At 58.4% G+C, this 18,370-nt stretch overlaps 1 protein-coding gene across 1 annotated transcript in view; it reads left to right on the top strand.

Moving 5' to 3' along the window:
• HIP1 (huntingtin interacting protein 1) overlaps positions 1-16,477 on the top strand; it is a 40,995-nt gene extending 24,518 nt beyond the window's left edge. Inside the window, 29 exon segments of the mRNA XM_080629953.1 lie at positions 1,068-1,124; positions 1,624-1,704; positions 3,984-3,990; positions 3,993-4,059; positions 4,326-4,387; positions 5,832-5,972; positions 6,465-6,522; positions 8,085-8,160; positions 8,586-8,717; positions 9,358-9,455; positions 9,608-9,680; positions 10,340-10,523; positions 10,618-10,706; positions 10,795-10,911; positions 11,002-11,103; positions 11,797-11,991; positions 12,135-12,282; positions 12,417-12,503; positions 12,612-12,719; positions 12,889-13,019; positions 13,125-13,235; positions 13,349-13,407; positions 13,508-13,601; positions 13,989-14,089; positions 14,197-14,302; positions 14,565-14,688; positions 14,911-14,972; positions 15,516-15,624; positions 16,085-16,477. Of these exon segments, the coding sequence (XP_080486079.1) occupies positions 1,110-1,124; positions 1,624-1,704; positions 3,984-3,990; positions 3,993-4,059; positions 4,326-4,387; positions 5,832-5,972; positions 6,465-6,522; positions 8,085-8,160; positions 8,586-8,717; positions 9,358-9,455; positions 9,608-9,680; positions 10,340-10,523; positions 10,618-10,706; positions 10,795-10,911; positions 11,002-11,103; positions 11,797-11,991; positions 12,135-12,282; positions 12,417-12,503; positions 12,612-12,719; positions 12,889-13,019; positions 13,125-13,235; positions 13,349-13,407; positions 13,508-13,601; positions 13,989-14,089; positions 14,197-14,302; positions 14,565-14,688; positions 14,911-14,972; positions 15,516-15,624; positions 16,085-16,095 (2,748 nt within the window). The 5' untranslated portion in view covers positions 1,068-1,109 and the 3' untranslated portion in view covers positions 16,096-16,477.
• The last annotated feature ends 1,893 nt before the right edge of the window (positions 16,478-18,370 follow it).

Genomic DNA, 18,370 nt, shown 5'->3' with positions numbered 1-18,370 from the left:
GTTGGGGTTTTTCCAGCATGGCAGCGAGTCCCTGCTCCTGCTGCTGCAGCCTTTGCTTGTCGGTGGATGCCCAGCCTTGTGCTCTCAGTGCTGCTCGCATCCCTTGGGAGGGGAGGAGCGGTGGATGCCCACAGCAGGTTGCCTGGCTGGGAAGATGATGCTTAATTCCCAGTGGTGCTTGTGAGCATGCTGCCACGAAAAGCAGATTCCCAGTATCCCAGCAGGGCTGTAGAGAGAGCTTTGCAGAGGTACAGCCCCTGTCCTGAGTATGCCATGGTGCTCCTGGAGTGGTGGTGTAGGACTGGAGGAGAGGGGACAGCAAGTGCTGCCCCTGAGGACAGTGTGTGCCGGGCTTGGCAGCTTATGAGCTCCCTGTGGTGGCCTGGCTCCCCTCAGCTCTGTGGATACCAGCTGGGTTCAGAGTGGCAACTCTTCATCACCACCGAAGGGGAGAAGAGTGTTTCCTTGACCAGCCACCACCATGCATCTTGGGCACGCACCACGAGAAGGGAGCACAGACCTTCTGGTCAGTGGTGAACCGGCTGCCGCTGTCAGGGAATGCCGTGCTCTGCTGGAAGTTCTGCCACGTATTCCACAAGCTCCTCCGGGATGGCCACTCGAACGTGAGTGCTCGGCTTGGCAGCTGCCAAAATCCTTTCCTTGGCAGGGCTGTATGGGGTGGTGGGATATGCTGATGGGTTGGTGCCCTCCTAGGCGTCAGTCCTGGGTGGGAACTGGTACAAGGACCCTCCCCACTCACTCTGCCCGTAACCCCTTGTGCTACAAACCCTGGTGCCAACCAGTGCCCTCCAGTGCCAGAGCAAACTGCTTGGTGCAGGGCATTGACATCAGGGCAGGAGCCATCAGCAGGGATCCTCCTGCCCATGTGCAGATCGGGAAACTGAGGCACCCTGAGGCTGGTGACAGTGACACTGTGGGCAGGCTGCAGGGTTGGGAACAAATCAAGATCCCCCATTCCTGACCCCAGCTGCTGGCTCCACGTCTCACATACCCTATCCCAGTGCTCTGCTTGCGCTGTGTGCTTATTGTCACTATCATTCCTCCAGGTCCTCAAAGACTCTCTGAGATACAAGAACGAGCTGAGTGACATGAGCAGGATGTGGGTAAGTGGCCTATCCCATCAGCTGCTATGGGTGGGGACACTCTGGGAGACCCTCTGCGGTATCTGGCACCCAGACAGGCTGGGGGGTGGTGGGTTGGAGGGTGCTGTATCCCAGGAGGAGCCAGGCTCCAAGGGCAGAGCAAATGCTGAGCCGTGGCTGACCCATGGCTACTGTGGGGTGGGTTTGCTGGTTGCGTTCTGTATCCCCTTCCACCAAAATCAAATGCCTTCTTCCTATTTTATGGCAAACCCCAGTAAAACTCTTGCTTTGACCATCAAAAGCAGCACTGAAGTCTGCAGATAAAAGGGATAAGAAGGTCCTGACAAAATCCCTTCAACACGTTTGCTGCAAGCCAGCCAGCAGCCCACATGCCAAGGTGCCAGTGAGGACGGGCTTCAGCTGGGTTTTTGGAGGAGATAAGAGAGAGATCCACTCATGCTGCAAGGAAAGGTTTTTTTGCAGCCTGGCTTGCATCTCAACAGCTTTTTGGTGTCCTCAGGGCCACCTGAGCGAGGGCTATGGGCAGCTGTGCAGCATCTACCTCAAACTGCTGAGAACCAAGATGGAGTTTCACACCAAGGTGAGCATCCCATCCCTGTACCCTTGTACAGCAAGGGCTGGGCACTGGAGTGCTGGGGCGAAAGTGACAGTAATGCTATGGGGCAGGACAGGGGCTGGCAGAGCTGTCCTAGTGCTGTCTCCCCCATGGGTCCTCTCCGTTGTGGCCATCCTTCTGCCTCCATGAAGTGCTCCCCAGACTGCCAGTGTCCATCCTTAGCCTGGATTAAAATTGGCCCAAGAGCCAGCACTTTGGGATGGCAAGTTTCCTGGTGGACCAGGGCTCCATGGACACATCTAGACTGGGCTGGGAACTGGTGGGCTACAAAAAGCAGTAAGAGACCTCCCCCCAGCTTTGGGGTGCATGACCCCTTCCAGGTATCCTAGATGGGCAGAGGTGGAAGAGGCCACGAGTTCTGGAGTGGAGAGGGCTTAGGGGAGGCTGTACCATGCCGTGCTGTGGGAACAGCTTCTGCCTGTCGCCAGCACTGCCTTGGCATGATCCACAGGGGCTCAAGGCAGGGCAGGGCAGGGCCAGCACCAAGGTGTAAATTCCATGGAAAACCCTGAAGCACAGCCTGGCTTTTCTGCATCACCACAGATGTGGGGAGGGAAGTTGGGGATTTGGGCCAGGGGAGGTCCATGTTGGTGCATGGAGAAGGATGAGCACCAGCACCTGCTCCGACTGGTGTGTACTCGTGGGGTGGGTGTTCACTATGATCTGCAAATGCAGTAGCTGTGTTTAGAAACCTGCCTTCGCTTAGGATCGGGGTGTGAGTATAGGTGCTCTGGTGCTTTCTGAAACAAGTATTTTATACAGGCAGGAAAAGTAGAGTGGAAGCAACAAATCAGCCTGGAGGTTTAAGAACAACAAAGAAGTAATGATTAACTTGACCTAAGCACTGCTGAGTGTGCACAGCCTGAGTTCTCAGCAGAACTTCCAAGAGAGTCACAGATCTGAGGTTTCGTCGTGCACATCCAGTTCATCCCAGACCATAAATCTCACCTTAGATTTATCAGGAGATCAGGACAAGGTAGCACAGAACAAACCCCTCGGCCCAAGCAGTCTCAGGGCTCCAGGGTTCTGGGAGGAATCCACCACTTCCCTGGGGAGATAATTCCAGTGGCTGATTGTTCTCATTGTGAAAAATTCTGCTCTTGTATCCAGTCACAATGTCCCTGGCAGTAACTTGTGCCCATTGTCCCTCATTTTTAACGTGTGAATCCTTGTAAAGAGAGTTTGCATCCTCTTTTAACCACCTTTTAAATACTGGAACATGGTAATGAGGTCTCTCCTAAACCGTCTTTTCTCTAGGCTGAACAAGCCCAGTTCTCTCAGCCTTTCCTCCTGTGGCAGGCTTCCCAGTCCTTTTATCATCCTTGTGGCTCTTCCTGGACCCTCTCCAGCCAGTCCACATCTTTTTTGTATAGCTGGGACCAAAACTGAACACTGTATTCCAGGTGTGGCCTGACAAGCACTGAGTGGGACAATGACATGTCTGTCTCTGCTGGCGATGCCCTTGTTGATGTTCCCCAGCATTCTGTTGGCTTGCTTTGCCACAACTGCCTACTGTGTGCTCCTATTGAGCTTGTGTCCTCCAGGACCCCCAGGTCCCTTTCCACAGAGCTGTCCCACAGCCAGGCAGATCCCACCCTGTGTTGCACTCTTGAATTATGTTTACCCAGATCTCTTGTACAAGAGTAAATGACACTACAAACCACCTGCCCATATCAACATCTTTGGTTTTGTCTCGAGCAAGCCAACAAGTCCTGAACCTAGACTATGCATTTATAAGTAAACAACTCTATGACCTGAACTTTAAATTAAAGCCAAATGGTTGACCCAGTATTGCAACATTTATTAAAAAAGATTAGCCATCAGTGTTGTATGTTATGTGATGCTAGTGGATCACAATCACTGTATACCTGTACCTTTCATCATATCTCATCTAAATCTCCCCTCTGTCAGTTTAAAGCCATTCCCCCTTGTCCTATCACTACACTACATCTACATCTACTACATCATCTCCTCCCTGCTCCACAGGTTTCTAAACCCAGGGAGAATTGGATTTTCTTGCTGGGCAGAGTATGGGTACCACGGATGGTGCTGGGGATGATGCAGTCACCCAAGGCTCTGCAGACCTTGTGTCAGCCCCTTTCCCCCCTGCATCACTCTCACTGGGCATCCAAAGAGCTGTCCACATCTCTTGCACACAGGCCACTGGCTGGATCAGCAACACTGGTGTTCTCAGAGCTGTGTGATCCTCCAAAACCTGTTCCCAACTCCTGTTTCTCCTGCAGAATCCCCGCTTCCCGGCAATCTCCAGATGTCCGACCGGCAGCTCGACGAGGCAGGGGAGAACGACGTCAATAACTTGTGAGTGTGGGGCAAGGGCAGGGTGGGAGGTGGGGGGGTGAGTGCTGGCAGGGCCGTGGCACTGCCCAACCTCACCAGCAGCACTGAGCCAGGAGCAGGGCCTGGCACCTTCCCCCAGCCCTGCCCCAGGTACTTGGAGACCCACTCAAGGCTGGTGCTTCCATGCCAGCACATCCGCTTGTCCCTGTGGGGTGTCACCTTCACATGCTGAGGGCCACGGGTGGCGTGGGAACCCTCTCCAAACATCCTCATCCCTTTCTTCCTAGTTTTCAGCTGACAGTGGAGATGTTTGACTACCTGGAGTGTGAGCTGAACCTCTTCCAGATGGGTGAGCTCTTGCACTACCCTGGGACTGAGCAGCTTTGGGGGAAGGCTCTGGGGAGAGGAGGCTGTCCAAGGGCATTGCAGCTTGTCTCTGGCTTGTCTTCAGATGGATTTCAGTTGAAGTCCCTGCGTGTCGTGCTGTCTCCAGCAGTGCCATGGGGTCCTGGGTCGGGCACGGAGGCATCTTGCCTTCCTCTGTGTGAGCAAACAAGGGGTAAAACCACCCAGGCTCAAGCCTTGGGCTGTCACATACCTCTGCGTGCTTGAGCAGGGTCAAGCTTGGGGTACATTAAAGTGATTCTGGGGCAAGCCTTCAACTGCTGCACGCTCCAGGCTGGGGGTGCTGGTAGGACAGAGCTGTGTTTCAGTAGGACTGGAGCAGCACCCTCACCTCTTGGCTGCACAGGGGGAGGGTTCCGATTCCAAGGGGGCTCATCTGTCCCCAGAATGCTCCCGGGATCTCTCACTTTTCCATCCATTGGTGGGGAATTGCTGGGTAGAGGAAGAAGAAGCTGCCATCCTCTCCAGCCACCCTGCTAGCATCCCACAACTCGTGGGAGGCCCATAAGGCTGGACCATTGAGATGGTCACTGGATACATCAAGCATCCCGTGCCCCCAGCCCTGGCAGAAATACTTCTGTTCCTTGCGGCACATCCTTCTATAGCACTCTTCCAATATCTAAACGTGGCAAACAAGAAAGCTTGAAAGGGACTTGGATAAGGGCCTGTAGGGACAGGACAAAGGGAATGGCTTTAACCTGCCAGAGGGGAGACTGAGATGAGCTCTAAGGCAGAAGCTCTTCCCTGTGAGGGTGCTGAGGCGCTGGCACAGGGTGCCCAGAGAAGCTGTGGCTGCCCCATCCCTGGCAGTGTTCAAGGCCAGGTTGGACACAGGGGCTTGGAGCAACCTGCTCTAGTGGAAGGTGTCCCTGCTCGTGGCAGGGGTTGGAACTGGATGAGCTTTCAAGATCCCTTCCAATACAAACCAGTCTGTGAGTCTATGATCCTGCAGCCCTGGCACAAGGTGCATTTTGATGTGATGTGGACAGAGAATTGAGGACATGAGGTATTACCAGCTGCTCCCAATTGGTTTTGGAGCATCTCCCTGCCGGTACACATGGCAGAATGCAGTGGGACAGCTGTGACTGCCAGAGCACAGGGGCTGCATGCCGTCGGGGGTCAGGAGCTCTGCCCAAGGACCTGGCTGGGGCTCAGGAGTGGGCACCTTCCGCCCACGGTTCCAGGCTGAAGTGTTCCCAGTGTTGAAATCCTGGGTGGGAGTTTCTCCTCCCACCAAGCATGCGGACAGCTGTGGGCAGCAGGCTGGGTCTGCAAGGGCCAGCGGGTCTATTTCTCCAGGTGATATTAGTGGACCTGGCTGACAAAGCATGGCTCCAGCTGGTGCTGTGGGTGCTGTCAGGGCCTAATCCTGTGCTCCTTCCCTACAGTGTTCAGTTCCCTGGACATGTCGCGCTCGGTGTCGGTGACGGCCGCGGGGCAGTGCCGCCTGGCCCCGCTCATCCAGGTCATCCTGGACTGCAGCCACCTCTATGACTACACCGTCAAGCTGCTCTTCAAGCTCCATTCCTGTGAGTGTCCCCAGTGCCTCGGGCTTGGGAGGACACAGAGTGGAACACCAGGAGTCACCACCCTGCTCAATCTGGGGGAGTGAAGGGAGTCACATGGGCAAGGGAAAAGGAGGGGCAAGTGCTGGGGGATGGAGGTGTCCCAGAAGTCTCCCCTGCTGAGCACCCCCCAGCCACAGGGACAGTGTCCACCAGGAGCTACCCTGGCTTTGGGCAGGCACTGGCTGCAAAACCCACATCCCTTGGGACCTTGAATTGTGATGGCAGCTGCCTGATTGCCAGCTTGCTGCCTTTCCCTGCCTGGGGTGTCTGGTGGGGTACATGATCCCCTTCTGCAGCAGGACACAGTGCCAGAGTATTCAGACCCAGGAGGAGGGTGGTCATCACTGGGAAAGACCCATCCCCACATTGCTGTGCCAATGGGCTGTCCTCTGATCTGCGCTTCTGCCCAGCATGGAGACACCCACTGATGTTTCTGCTTGCTTCTTCTTCCAGGTCTGCCGGCAGATACACTGCAGGGCCACCGGGATCGGTTCCTAGAGCAGTTCAGAAAGTAAGTGCCCAGATGTGGGACATATGTGGGGCACTGGCTGTCTCTGCTGCTAGCAATGCTCCAGGGATGTTCCTGGGGCAGAGGGAGGATGGGGGAGGAATGCCAGAGCCCCTGTGCTGGGCTTCAGGAGCTGAGTGATGGAGATGGAGGAGGCGCAGGAGTCAGTCTTGCTTGGGGCTATGAAATCCAGCCTGCTTCAATCTGTTGGCTTTCTCTGGAGCTTTCTGCAGGGAAAAGTGGTTTTTGCTTGTGGCTCCATTATGAGAGGGATGCTTTGGTAGGAGCAATGGGGTGGGAGAACACAAGCAGCACATGAAGGCAGTTTGAGATGCTGCTGCAGGGCAAGGGTTTGCGTAAGCCCTGGTCATGACACTGACGGATCAGACAGGGGATATTCCCCCCCAGTTGTGTTGAATTGTAATAAAAATTGACAGTTTCCCAAACACAAAGGTTTGTTAAAAGGGGCGGCTAAAGGATGAAACCTTGGGGTTTTGCACAGCTGAGGAGCGGTCCATGAAGAGTCTTGCCAAGAGCCTGCATGCCATGGGGTGGAGTGGAGCAGAGGTGATTTTTGCATGGGAAAAGCTATCCGTGCAGGGACATAGCAAAGGAAGAGGTAAAGCTTGTGGCACCTGCATCTGTCCCAAATTAAGGTGCCAATAAGAGAGATTTTTAAAACTACAGCTAAAGGTTGTGGGAAGAGAGAGCGGGAACCAAATTACGGTCATGCAGTTACAGCATGGGATGGATGGGTGCTGCTGTTTGTTGGAGGTGGGTGTTGTGTTTGTGAGAGGCCATGAGCTGCTGCAGGGCGATGCTCGATTCAAGGTCACAAACTGCAAACCAGCGCCTTTGCAAAACCACTGATGCAAAACCAGCAGATGGCAGGATGGTCTGTAGGCTCAGACACCCCCGGCACAGCCCTTGAAGCAGTATCAGCTGTGGCGATCATCAGATACCCACCAGGATGCGGGGGTGGCTGGAAGGGAGGGCAGCCGTGACGGCAGGGCCGGGCAGTGCCGGTCTCCTCAGAACTGGAGATCCTGAAGGAGGGCGCTGTGCTCCTGCGGGAGCTGAAGGAGAAGGTGCAGGTGTAGGTGTGGCCTCCAGGCAGGAAGCCCCCAACCCGCTGGGGCTGTTCCTCAGCACTGGGGGTGTTTCTGAGCTGGCCCTTCCAGCTTTGGCCGTGGTGAGGACAGCACAGAGAGCTGGCTGCACCTCAGTGTGCCCCAGTGCAGCCGTTGTGCTGTGGCTCATGGTTTCATAGGCTGAGAGAGTGAGTGGTGTGGGTTGGAAGGGACCTTTGAAGATCATCCTGTCCGACCGCTCTGCCATGGGCAGGGATATCTTCCACAAGATGAGGTTGCTCCAGTTTCGTGTCCTTCTCTCTGCTCATCATGTCTTGGGTTTGATGACAGTACACATCACCATACATTCCAGCACAGCATGGTGGCCCAGTAACATCCTCCTGGAGCCAGGCGAGGGGCTGGAGCTGCCCACATTTGGAGCGGGGTGTCTGGGTTGAGCAGGATCTATCCCTGACCATTCCCTGCCCCTTGCAGGCTGAAGGACCTTTTCTACCGCTCCAGCAACCTGCAGTACTTCAAGCGGCTGATTCAGATCCCACAGCTGCCAGAGGTGAGACATCAGGGTCGGCAGTTCCCACACTTGCTGTCCCCATGGCTGAGAGCAGCAATGGGGCTGGTGGCCCTGGGACAGTGCCCAAAGGGTGTCACCTGCCGCCTTGCCTGGATTCCTGAGGCCAGTGGCAATGTGGGGCTTCTGGGGCCTGAGGCTCATCCTGCATACCTCTCTGGGTGGGATCCTGCGGGATGGAGCTGCCTCTCCAGCCAAGGGCTGGGACCCCCTCTAACACCGGCCTTCAGCACTTGCCTGGATCTGTCCCTGTGAGTCCTGGCTCCATCCCTGCAGGTGCTGGCTCTGTTCTCATGGGTCAGGGCACAGCCAGCTCAGCACTGGGGAAGGATTTCAACCAGCTGTGCCTGAAGCCCTGCAGCAGTGCCGGTGCTCTCCGCAGCAGCCACACTCCCCTTTCTCCCCAGAACCCCCCCAATTTCCTGCGTGCCTCCGCACTGTCAGAGCACATCAGCCCTGTGGTGGTCATCCCCGCTGAGGCATCCTCACCCGACAGTGAGCCCATCACGGACCTGGTGGAGATGGACACAGCCTCACAGGTGAGCTGCCACAGCACTGCCTGTGCACCCCAGGCTGCAGAGGGGATAGCGGGTGCCCTGTGGCTCCCAGACCAGGGTTGTTTCTCCAAAACCATGCCATGGTCAAGGCTGGGACAGTGCAGATGGCCTTGGGCACTGCGGAGCATCACTGCAGTGGGACCTGTTGGCACTGAGTGTCAAATGTGGGTGCTGCACAGCCTAAGCCAGGCTCTCGTCATCTCACAGTGCTCCTCTTGGTGGTTTGGTGCCCTCCAGTGATGGCTGGCTGGAGATGTTTGGCTTCCCAGCATTGCCTCTCTGAGCTGCATGCTTGCATTAGGTCCTCACTCCCCTCTCCACCAAGAGTTGTCCCCTGGCACTGAGCGTTTTGGGAGGGGAAGAGGCATGCAGTGACATGGCTTATGGGGACCATCCCCACCCCAGGAGTGGAGACAGATCAAAGATGATTCATGTTCAATATGTTCAACATGTTCAGTACCTTGGTAGCAGCGGGGAGGATTCAGCCCCAGTGTCACAGCAGCACCAGCAGGCAGCAGCCCTGCTGGCACTTGGGCTTGGTGGCACTGCCAGGGATATGGAGGGGACAAGGGCTCCCCGGCAGTGCTGGGTTAACTCCAGGTCCCTGCTGCTCTCCCTGCAGAGCCTGTTTGACAGTAAGTTTGATGACATCTTCGGCAGCTCTTTGGGCAGTGATCCCTTCAACTTCAACAGCCAGAACGGGATGAACAAGGATGACAAGTGAGCAGTTGGGCTTATGCCATGGAGGCAGCCAGGATCGGATTAGGAGCTCCCAGCATGGCACCATGGTGGCTGAGGGGACACGTCCGTCCCAGGATGCGTCCCCACGGTACCAGCGTGGGTGAAGCATGTACCTGGTGTCTCCTTCCCAGGGACCGCTTAATCGAGCAGCTTTATGGGGAGATCGCAGCCCTGAAGGAGGAGCTGGAGAACTTCAAGGCTGAGGTGGGTGACAACCATCCTGTGATGCAGTGAGCACCCATGTGGGAGGTCCAGGGGCAAGATAAGACCCAGCAGCTCACGCTGGGAATGAGGCTGATGGGGTAATGGCTGCGTCCCCAGATGGGCAAGGAGTGACACTGTTATAGAATCCCAGCCTGGTTTAGGTTGGAAGGGACCTTAAAGCTCATCCAGTTCCAACCTCCTGCCACGGGCAGGGACACCTTCCACTAGAGCAGGTTGCTCCAAGCCCCTGTGTCCAACCTGGCCTTGAGCACTGCCAGGGATGGGGCAGCCACAGCTTCTCTGGGCACCCTGTGCCAGCACCTCAGCACCCTCACAGGGAAGAGCTTCTACCTAAGAGCTCATCTCAGTCTCCCCTCTGGCAGGTTAAAGCCATTCCTCTTGTCCTGTCACTACTGTCTGTCCTGCCCTGTCCATCCCTGCCATTACAGGGGGTCCCTAGGTGTGCCAGAGGATCCGTGTTCCTTCTGGGAGGGGCCAGGCTCACTCCCACTGCCCAGCATCCTCCATGCTTCACCCCACTGCACTTGGGGCACTGTGGGGTGCTACCCATGGGATGTCTGCCGGACAGTACTGGCAGGCATGGGGCAGCACTGGCAGCCATGGAAAGGCGCTGGGAGCTGCCTGCTGCCATTCTGCAGAGCGCACGGGGCATGATGCAGCTGCGTGGTCGCACTAGCGAGCTGGAAGCCGAGCTGGCTGAGCAGCAGCACCTGAAGCAGCAGGCGCTGGATGAGAGCGAGTTTCTGCGCACGGAGCTGGAGGAGCTGAAGAAGCAGCGGGAGGACACGGAGAAGGCACAGAGGAGCCTGACAGAGATCGAAAGTAAGCAGGGAGAGCCGGCACTCGGCTCGGGGTGAAGGTGAGCCACGGGGCAGGAGTCCCGGTGCTCACCCCAGTGTCCCTGTGTGTGGGACAGGGCGGGCACAGGCCAACGAGCAGCGCTACGGCAAGCTGAAGGAGAAGTATAGTGAGCTGGTGCAGAACCATGCCGACCTGCTGCGGAAGGTGGGTTACCTGAACACACCCTGGTATCCCCTTTTCTCAGCCGTGCCCCTTGACACCAGGGGTTGCTGAGCTCCTCTGCCCTCACCAGAACGCAGAGGTGACCAAGCAGGTGACAGCAGCCAGGCAGGCCCAGGGGGATGTGGAGCGGGAGAAGAAGGAGCTGGAGGACTCCTTCCAGCGAGTGAGCGAGCAGGCTCAGAGGAAGGTGAGTGGGAATTGAGCAGGGGACATGCCAGGAATGGCTGGGGGAGCTCCCTGTCAGGGCTCTGATGCCAACCTCTCTTCTTGCTGGCAGTCTCAGGAGCAGGCGGAGGTGCTGGACACTCTGAAGAGGGAGCTGGCAGCCAGCAGACAGGAGCTGCAGGTCCTCCAGGGCACACTGGAGTCCAGCACACAGGTGAGAGATCCAAGGATGGCCCTGCATGGTCTGCCTGCTGTCACTGCTTGAGTGAGGTGTTCCCATCCCAGAGGTGTTACCCACTGTTGGCTTACTCCCAGTAGGGAGATAACCAACTCCTTGTCTTCTCCTTCCTCACACCTAGGTGGGTTTAGCGCTTTGGGGCTGAGAAATGCAGGGAGTTAAAGATTCCTGGGTGCCTCCAGCAGCAGGGATTGTTAAACAAACCCCTGCCAGAGCAGGATCAAGGGAGGCAGATCTGCCCACTGTAAAACTCTGGCAGGCTCGCTGCTGTGCCAGAGGGTGTTTCATGCTTGTGAAGCTCTGGAGGGCAGCAGGGGCTTCCATGCTCCTTACAGAAGGCAGAAGATGGCAGCAGAATGCAGCAGGACAGGGATGGGGCAGAACTGGAGCTGGCAGCCACCACCTTTCATCCACTCCTCCATCGGGATGTTGACAATCATCATACCAGTGGGTTTTACTGATAAAAGTGAAAGGGCTCTCCAGGGAGCCTTGGCTGGCCCCAGGCAAGGCCATCGGTGCTGCAGGGGTGCTGCCGGGGAGTGGGTGATGCAAAGCTGCAACCTGCACCAAGCAGGGACAGTTGGGGTGACCCAAGCCTGGACCATGACCAAGTCCTCAGCCTGGAGGGTTCACCCTCGCCTCAGCCCCTGCTGCTTTGTGCCCACGCAGGCGGGAGCAGAGCAGAGCACCCGAATCGCCAGCCTGGAGCAGGAGAGGGACAGCCTGAGCCGGGCAGCGGAGCGGCATGGGGAGGAGGTGGCTGCCCTGCATGCTGAGCTGCAGCAGATGCGGGACAGGCTTGGCCGTGAGCAGGAGAGCAGCAAAATGGAGCTGGAGATGTTGCAGACCCAGCTGAGAGACAAGGTACTGCAAGGGCATCCCAGCATCTCCCTCCCTGCCACACTGTGGGGTCCAGCAGAGCTGGAGGCAGCAGTAGGGCATGGGGGTGATTCCCAGCCAGCATGGGCTGGATTCCCAGTCCATGACCCCCCCCTCTGATGTGGCAGGAGAGCAGGGAGCAGGCGCTGCAGCAGCACATGGCTGAGGAGCAATTTGCCCTGCTGCGGGGCACCGTGCAGGAGGCCAAGCGGATGGTGCAGGATGCCCTCAGCCATCTGGAGGATCCTGCCCACATGGCCTGCACCGGCTCAGCGGGTGAGTTCCCTGGGGGCTTGCCAAACCTGGCGTTATCCCAGCCTGCTGCCACGCCAAGCCCCACTCTCTGCTGTCCTCTGGGCCATGCCAGCAGCACTCCCTGCGTTTGAGTCCTGCCTGCTGTCTGCCTGCAGATTGCCTCCTGTCCAGGACACTGGCAGCCTCCGAGTGCGTGGAGAGGCTGCAGGATGCACACGGCAAATACATTTCCGACCACACAGGTGGGAGCCGGCAGGGGCTGGGCTGGGGGAAAGGGGCAGCTGCAGCACTTTCGGGCTGGGTGGGCAGCACCCACTAGGGCTGAGGCATGTGCCCCTGTCCCCCTGCAGCCATTGGCTCCCTGCTGCCCTGCCTGGCCCTGTTTGCCCACCTCGTCAGTGACACCCTCCTGCAGGGCAGCGCGACCTCCCACCTGGCCCCCATGGAGCCCGCTGACCGTAAGTGCTGCTGACCAGGCAGGGTGGACAGGGGCTGGGACAGGCAGGGGCTGTGGTGAGCAGGAGCTGGGGTGGGCAGGGGCTGGGGCAGGCAGGGGCTGGGAGCAGGCAGGGACTGGGTGTCTGTCCCTGCCTCTGGTACCCTCAGCCTGTTGTGCTGCCCTTGCAGGTCTGCTGGAGGCGTGCAAGCAGTGTGGCAGCGAGGCCATGAGCTACCTCAGTGACCTGCAGGACAAGGTGAAAGGTGCTGACTGCAGCCTGCTGACGATCTGCCTGGGCCGTATCAGCGCCATCGGGGAGGTGGGTGCCCAGGAGGGCTGGTGGGATGGGGTCAGGCTGTGGTGGGCACTGCCAGAGGGGTTATGCCAGCCTTGAGTGGTCCTTTTTGTCCTGTCCCATCCCCAGGAACTGCGGCCCAGAGGGCTGGACGTCAAGCAGGAGGAGCTGGGTGACCTGGTGGACAAGGAGATGGCAGCAACAGCAGCGGCCATCGAAACAGCAGCTGCTCGCATTGAGGTAAGGGTTGCCACATTCCACGAGGCACCCATGGGTGCCATGTCTGCCAGGACTACCAGCATGAGGCCAGGACGGCACACAGGGCTCAGCACAGCCTCTCTCCCCTTTACCAGGAGATGCTGAGCAAGGCACGGGCTGGTGACACTGGAGTCAAACTGGAAGTGAACGAGAGGTGAGCAGGATGTGGCCCAGTGCCACACACAGAGCAGCTGCCCCATAGCTTAGTGGTCTCCGGGCCCCACAAGTGGGGCTCAGTGGTGTTTGTCTCACAGGATCCTGGGCTCCTGCACGGGGCTCATGCAGGCCATCCGCGTCCTGGTCCTGGCCTCCAAGGACCTCCAGAGAGAGATTGTGGAGAGTGGACGGGTGAGCTGGGGGCAGGGATGCAGGCAGGGGTGCAGGTAGGGGATGTGGGCAGGAGTGCGGGCAGGGATGTGGGCAAGGCATAGGGCTAGTTGGGGCCACCATGCACTTGCTGGGGTGTGCTGCTCCCAGCCTTGACCCACTGGTTCATCCACACTGGCTGCCAGGAGCTCCAGCCCCAGGCCGGGGTCTTGCCTTGGCCATGGTCCTCAGGGTGTCACGGAGGTCCCTGATATCCCTTTCCATGTAGGGGACCCTATCACCCCCTGGATTCAGGGTTCCCAGTTCCCATGCACATCCTAAATGAAGTCCTTACTTACTCCATTCCCCATGAGTGGGGATTTAGGGGTCCCTGTCCCCCACCTGTGACTATGCCTTTCCTGATGATAGGGTGCGGCATCTCCCAAGGAGTTCTATGCCAAGAATTCCCGCTGGACAGAGGGTCTCATTTCCGCCTCCAAGGCTGTGGGCTGGGGTGCCACTGTCATGGTGTAAGTGCTGCTGCTGCCAGACTGGGGAGGGGTGGCAGGGTCCTGCTGTCCCCACAGGGAGGGGGCGGGGTAGCAGGATGCTCCAGCCCCTCTCTGCCCTCCTACAGTGATGCTGCTGACCTGGTGGTGCAAGGCAAGGGCACCTTCGAGGAGCTGATGGTCTGTTCACGAGAGATTGCAGCCAGCACTGCCCAGCTCGTGGCAGCCTCCAAGGTAGGGACATCAAGATGCTCTCCTGCTGTTGTCTGCACTTGCTCTGGAGTCCAGAAACCACCTGTGTCCTGGGGGCCTGCATGTCCCAGGGTCAAGGGAGGGGGCATGGCTTTAACCTGACAGAGAGGAAATTGAGCAGAGCTCCTAGGCAGAAGCTCTTCCCTGTGAGGGTGCTGAGGCGCTGGCACAGGGTGCCCAGAGAAGCTGTGGCTGCCCCGTCCCTGGCAGTGTGTAAGCACACCCCTTCTCACTGCCCCGGCAGGTGAAGGCAGACAAAGACAGCGCCAACCTTTGCAAGCTCCAGCAAGCCTCACGGGGTGTCAACCAGGCCACAGCCAGCGTGGTGGCCTCTACCAAGGCCGGGAAGTCACAGGTGGAGGAGAAAGGTAAGCATGGGGCTGCAGGAGCATAGACCTGCCCTGAAACCTCAGCTCTTTGCACTCGCCATCTTCAGTTGGCTGTGTTCTGGTGGTCTCTGCCTGTGGCTGTCCCTTGGTCACTGCCTGCACATGCCATGGTGGCAGACCCTGCCAGCAGCATTGGGAGCTGCTGGAGGTTCTGAGCTGGAGAGGAGCCCTCGAGGGGGGTGATGGTCTCTTTATCCACAGACAGCATGGACTTCTCCAGCATGACACTCACCCAGATCAAGCGTCAGGAGATGGATTCCCAGGTAAGAGGTTCCTCCATGCTTTGGGAAATGTAACCACTGATGCCTCGCTCGGGCTAATGAAAGGCTGCCTGGGCCGGGGAGATGGGGGTGTCACCCTGCCCAGATGCCTGGCCCCAACTCACAGGGAAATTCCATGGTATGAAGGCAACAGTTGAGTTTGCCCAGGAGCCACATGCAGTTGGTCCTTGAGCCTTACTCAGTGTTGTCCCCATCATGGCACAACAGCCTGTGGCCTCCTCCTGCTCTCGTGTGCCCACTGGGCTGCCCCACAGCACCTACCTCTGCCTGCCATGGGGCAGCCCTGGGGAGTTCCCTTTCGCAGGGTGCCTGCAGGCAGTGTCTACCCAAGCTGAATCCCATCCCCAGGACTGACCACTTGCCACTGGAGCACTCATGGGGTGTACCCCAGTGGTCTTTGTGCTCATTACTGGGGAGATACTGGGTGTTAAAGGGGTGCCTAGCCCAGCATGGCTTCATGCCAGCCGGAGCATCAGCTGCTGTGCCAGGGCGCAGGGTGGCCATGGCAAGCATAATGTCCTTCAGGTGCGGGTGCTGGAGCTGGAAAACCAGCTGCAGAAGGAGCGGCAGAAGCTGGGAGAGCTGCGCAAGAAGCATTATGAGCTGGCAGGAGTGGCAGAGGGCTGGGAGGACGGTGAGTGCATCCCAGGCCTGGTCCAGCCAGGAAGCTGCTCTGGGAAGGAGCAGAGCAGGATGGGGAAGCCCTGCCCACAGTCCAGGCGAGGAGCAGGCAGGGATTTCACTCCAGCAGGTACAATTGGTGCCTGGGTGTAGTTGGCACATGGGGACAAAGCCACGGAGATCCTGAACTGTGCAAGAGCCTGGAGGACCCACATAGAATCCCAAACTGGTTTGGGTTGGGAGGGCCTTAAAGCTCATTCAGTTCCAACCCTGTGCTACAGGCAGAGACACCTTCCACTAGAGCAGGTTGCTCCAAGGCCCGTCCAACCTGGCCTTGAACCTGGCCCAGCCTGTATCACCCTTGGGCTCTGCTGTCCTGTGAACCTGTGAGGGGTCCCAGGGGGCTCATGCAGAAGGATGCTGCAGGGCACCATGTTCCTTTTCACCCCCTTACCCTCTGTGTTCCCCTTCAGCAGCGGATTAGCCCCAATGGCAAAAGAAGCTGCAGGGGACACCACTGTGGCCAGCCAGGACGCAGCTCGGTGCAGCCTTTTGAGAAGATCCACAATAAACCGGTGCAAAAGCCACCCCGAAGCACATGTCCTCCACATCCCCCTGCCAGGAGCCGCCTCCAGTGCCAGAGCACCAGGAGCTGCTGGGGCAGGAGCAAGGGCTTGCCAGCCCGCCATCATCCTCAAACCGCACGTGTATTTATCAGAGCTGCTTGGGGTTGGGGGACCGCTGGGGGGGCTTTAACCCTTTCATTTTGTTTTTGCACAGATTTTTGGAACTCTCTGAGCCGGCTCGGGCTGAGCGAGAGCGCTCGGGTTTCTTTTGCCTCTCGCTGCTTTTCCAGCCTTAACCCAGTCCCTGGCTCAGTGCAAGCATCCCCCTGCTGCGAAGGGGCCTGTTAAGGGCCCCGGGGTGCCACTCTTGGGGTGCTGCTGGCTTGGTGCTAGGTGTGCTCCCTTCCAGCGGGGCACCGAATGCCTTTGGCTAATGCAGGGTGGGTGGGAGCATGCTCATGGGACAGGGTAACCAAGGTGCTAGCAGCAGCAGCAGGGAACAGGGCAGGTAGCGGGAGAGTTGCTGCCGAGCACCTGGGTCCCCAGAATGTGTCCCCCCATCCTGTCCCAGAGCTGGGCTGCCCTGCCCCAATAGATCACTGTGTTCATGCCAGCAATAAACCCTTACGCAAGGTGCTGGGTAGGGGCTTGGACAACCATAGTGCCACTGCACAAGCCACCAGCTCCTGGGGATGGGGCATGGCTATAGGGCAGCAACATAGAGGGTTTGGGGGGCAGCCAGGGTGCCCAAAACCAGAGCACCCCAAGCCAGAGCACGCAGCTGCCTGTGCCCACTCACTCTGGGCTGGTGCTGCCTCTGTGTATTCACCACCCTCTTTGGTGCAAGGGGGATCATTGCTGGCGTTGCTGTGGGGCTGGCACCAGCTAGGGAACCTTTGTGCCTTGGAGCAGGGGGCTCGGAGGGCAGGGGGCTTCTGCCAGCTTCGGGCCCCCCAGCTCATCTTGCTGCAGCAGGGACAGTGGCATCAGACTGCGCAGCGATGACCCCGTCCCCCACGGTCGTGCCCATGTCCTTTGCAGGGCCAGGGTGTCCTTCCCAGCCTGGCAGCATTGCTGCCTGCACCCTGCCTTCAGGCAGCTGCCCCTTCCTGAGGGTGAGACAGCCAGACCAGCCCCCTGGGAGTGCTGGGGGTGCAGCGTTTGGCCTTATTCTCCCTTTAGAAAGTGGTGGCTGGTCTGTCACCATGTGCTGCCTTTGGCTGGCCCTTGAGCAGTGGGACCCACTAGCATCCTCCCTGACAAGCCAGGCCATCACTACAGCCTCAGGGCTGCCACCTCCTACGCACAGGATAGCGCAACCGTCCACCATGCCGGGACCCAGTGCCCCCGTGTGCTCTGGCCAGCCCCGCCGCTAGCACACCTGCCCTATGTCCCTGCGTGCCAGGGGGCACTTGGGGCTCCCCCCGGCCCCCCTCTGCCTCGACATGCCCCTGTCCAGCTCCCTCCAGATAAAATACCAACCATCCCCTTCCTGCAGGACACCAGGAACCCCAACACCCTCCCCCCTCTTTCTGGGGGGGTGTCTTGCCTGTGCAGGGTACCCCCAACTACCTCAGGCCTCCAGGCCAGGTTGGGGCTGGGGATGATGAGGGGGTTGTGGTGGGGGCTCGGGGATGGCGGCACCATTCTCTTGGCCGAACTCCCTTTTTGTATCTTTGCTAAGTGCTGGAGAAGGGAGGGTGTCCCCCTGCAGTCCCCAGTGCTGGGACCTGGTGCTGGGGGCAGTGGGGGTGCCCCTGCTCTGCACGTTGGGTTGATTACTTTTTTTTTTTCATTGTATAATAATTACTACGTTGTGTGTTTTCAATTTTTCAATAAAGCCTTCAGCCCAGCTCTGCGGCTCTGGTGTGGGTGGCAGGGACCTGTGTCACCATGGTGGTCCTGGGGCTCTGACCTGATGGGTGTGCTCAGAACCCTCCAAAAAAATGACCTGGGGAGAAGTTGTCAAGGTGATCCAGGCAATGATGTCCCCTTCCCAGTTCTGTGCTCAGGGCCACCCTGCACATCACCTCTGTTGTGTGTTGTGGGGGCGACTAGGATGTGGTCCCTGCTCAGCCCTGAGGAGCAGGGGTGGCTTTGGCCTCCCCCCAGCCTGCTCCCTCTCGGGCGAGGTAATGCTGCAGAGGGGCTGTGCAGACTGCCCTGCCCTCCTCAGCTGGGCTGCAGGGTCCC

The sequence above is a fragment of the Psittacula echo genome (genome assembly GCF_963264785.1).
Source record: "Psittacula echo genome assembly, chromosome: 15".
Taxonomy (NCBI): domain Eukaryota; kingdom Metazoa; phylum Chordata; class Aves; order Psittaciformes; family Psittacidae; genus Psittacula; species Psittacula echo.
This window is presented reverse-complemented; position numbering and strand designations above follow the sequence as displayed.